Source organism: Alosa sapidissima, chromosome 9 (assembly GCF_018492685.1).
Source record: "Alosa sapidissima isolate fAloSap1 chromosome 9, fAloSap1.pri, whole genome shotgun sequence".
Taxonomy (NCBI): Eukaryota; Metazoa; Chordata; class Actinopteri; order Clupeiformes; family Clupeidae; genus Alosa; species Alosa sapidissima.
Window position 1 is genome coordinate 20,049,459 of NC_055965.1, and position 2,500 is coordinate 20,051,958.

Below are 2,500 nucleotides of genomic sequence, written 5' to 3' on the forward strand. Positions count from 1 at the left end.
AGAGAGAGAGAGAGAGAGAAGAGAGAGAGAGGAGAGAGGAGGGAGAGAGAGAGAGATGTGTTTGTCCTCTGTTGAAAAATTATTATAATTCATACTATAGGCTGCCTATATAAATGTCTGTTTAGGCACATAATTTCACTGATACATTCCTTGTCTGTTGTTATGTCCATGTCTTATACCTGTAGGTTCAATGTATGTAACAATTTGCTTTGGCAATACAAATGTCTAACTATTTGTCATGCCAATAAAGCACTTTTGAATTTGAATTAAAAGAGAGAGTGAGAGAGAGGGAGAGAGAGAGAGAGAGAGGGAGAAAGGGAGAGAGAGGGAGAGAGAAAGGGAGAGAGAGAGAGAGAGAAAGGGAGAGAGAGAGGTTTGGCCCTAAGCAGAGAGTACACAGGCTACCTGTCCACACAGTGACTGATGTGAAACCTTGACCAGGTACAGATAAAGAAACAAGAAAGTGCAGCCTGGCTACTGAACGAGGCACACACAGGCAAACGTGGCAGCCCAGGAAGAGACTACAGACTGGGCACCCACTCTAGCCCAGCTATGAGGGAGACAGGGGTGCACTTATTTTGAGTGAATGCTGCCAATAAGGATAAATCTGGAATGACTTCTTTCCTATAATTCAAAATAATCTACCCACAGAGGAAGAAAGATGGAGACAGAAGGAAACTGGATTGAATATAGAAAAATGTAGAGAAATGCAAACGGTTAAAGGATGAATATAGACTAAGAAAAGACAGAATGTATTCTTATTTTTCAAGAAAGGGAGAGGGCATAGAGAGGGATGCACAGAGATGGTGAAAGAAAGCTGGAGAGACAGAACAGAACAGAAAGGGAGAAAAGTACAGAAACTGTAAAAATGATTTAAAAGTAAAGAAACTGTAAAAAAGAGAGAGAGAGAGCGGGAAAGAGAGAGAGAGAGAGAGAGAGAGAGAGAGATGGTGCCAGGGCCGGACACTGATAAGAAGAGGCAGCCTCAGAAGAACTGGACTCGCCTCAGCGACCCTGCATGTCCATCTGATCAAAGTTCACTTCAAGTGGTGAGAAGATCAAAAAGCAGTGGGCCGGAACCACGGACAAGCCAACACTCACCCACAGCCCCCTACACTGTGTACTGCTACTGACACCTAGTGGACAACCTGAGAACTGATTCACACATTCACATCAGCAAGATTTATTTTGAAGATGCATTACAAACATTGATTAACCCCTAAATACTCATCTTAGTTCCTTAAAGACATACATCCATCATGTTTTATCATGAAAAAATCCCTTCATGGCCTTGAAATGGCTCTAAACTCCATCGACTTCATCTATATCTATATATATAACTCTTTTGATCCCGTGAGGGAAATTTGGTCTCTGCATTCATCCCAATCCGTGAATTAGTGAAACACACAGCACACAGTGTACAAGCACACTCTAATCCCAGCGCAGTGAGCTGCCTGCATCAACAGCGGCGCTCGGGGAGCAGTGAGGGGTTAGGTGCCTTGCTCAAGGGCACTTCAGCCGTGCCTACTGGTCGGGGCTTTGAACCGGCAACCCTCCGGTCACAGGTCCGAAGTGCTAACCAGTAGGCCACGGCTGCCCCAAATCTCCGGTAGATAATAATTATTTACCTGTAGCAGGTACTAAAACTACATATTATTATTATTCACCAGGTACTTAAACAAGTAAATGATAATGATGTTATTTAAAAGTAACTTGAAGGGCTCAGATGCAAAAAGCTCTAAAACGCCACCTTGGTCAAAAATAAGATAACAATGGTGAGTGAATGCCTGATAAAAAATGCTCATTTAAAGAGAAAAGTTGTCAGATGGATTTAAAGGGTTTTTGCATCTGAACTCAAACTGATACAACATAATTTTATTTACCTGTAGCAGGTACTCAACCTGGTAGAATGTAATGTTATTTACCTGTAGCAGGTACTCAAACTGATACAACTTAATGTTATTTACCTGTAGCAGGTACTCAAACTGGTAGATGCAGAGGCCCAGTTCGGCCATGCTGGGCTTAAAGAGCTCCCTCAGTCGATACTCCTGCATCAGACGCACAAACACACAGAATGCCTCCTCCTCTGGCATCTGCGCTCACACACACACACACAGAGAGAGAGAGAGAGAGAGAGAGAGAGAGAGAGAGAGAGAGAGAGAGATGCATGAGAGATAATAAACAGTCAGGCAGCATTGATTAAGTTCTTGTGCAAAAGCAGTACTCGAGAGTTGAGGGGGGATGAGGGGGATGGCATCCCACTTTGAAATAAAGATGGTCAAAATCATCCCCCTTCTAAAACGACCATCCCCCTGTTATTTTACCAACAAATGTGGAAATATTACCGCTATTTCAACATTTAGTTTTTGCAAATATTGAATAGATTAAATACTGTGGACGAGGGGGAGCGCACGCATATGACACAACGGTTTGTTTTAAATTGACGTCACGTCAGTCAGCGACATAGCTGCACAGGTGCTGGGTGTGCCGGTGATTTCAG

At 43.2% G+C, this 2,500-nt stretch overlaps 1 protein-coding gene across 1 annotated transcript in view; it reads right to left on the reverse strand.

Moving 5' to 3' along the window:
• The window catches only part of evi5l (ecotropic viral integration site 5 like), a 76,218-nt gene that overhangs the window by 46,034 nt on the left and 27,684 nt on the right, over window positions 1–2,500 (reverse strand). The window contains 1 exon segment of the mRNA XM_042103472.1: window positions 1,884–2,093. Within this exon segment, the coding sequence (XP_041959406.1) occupies window positions 1,884–2,093 (210 nt within the window).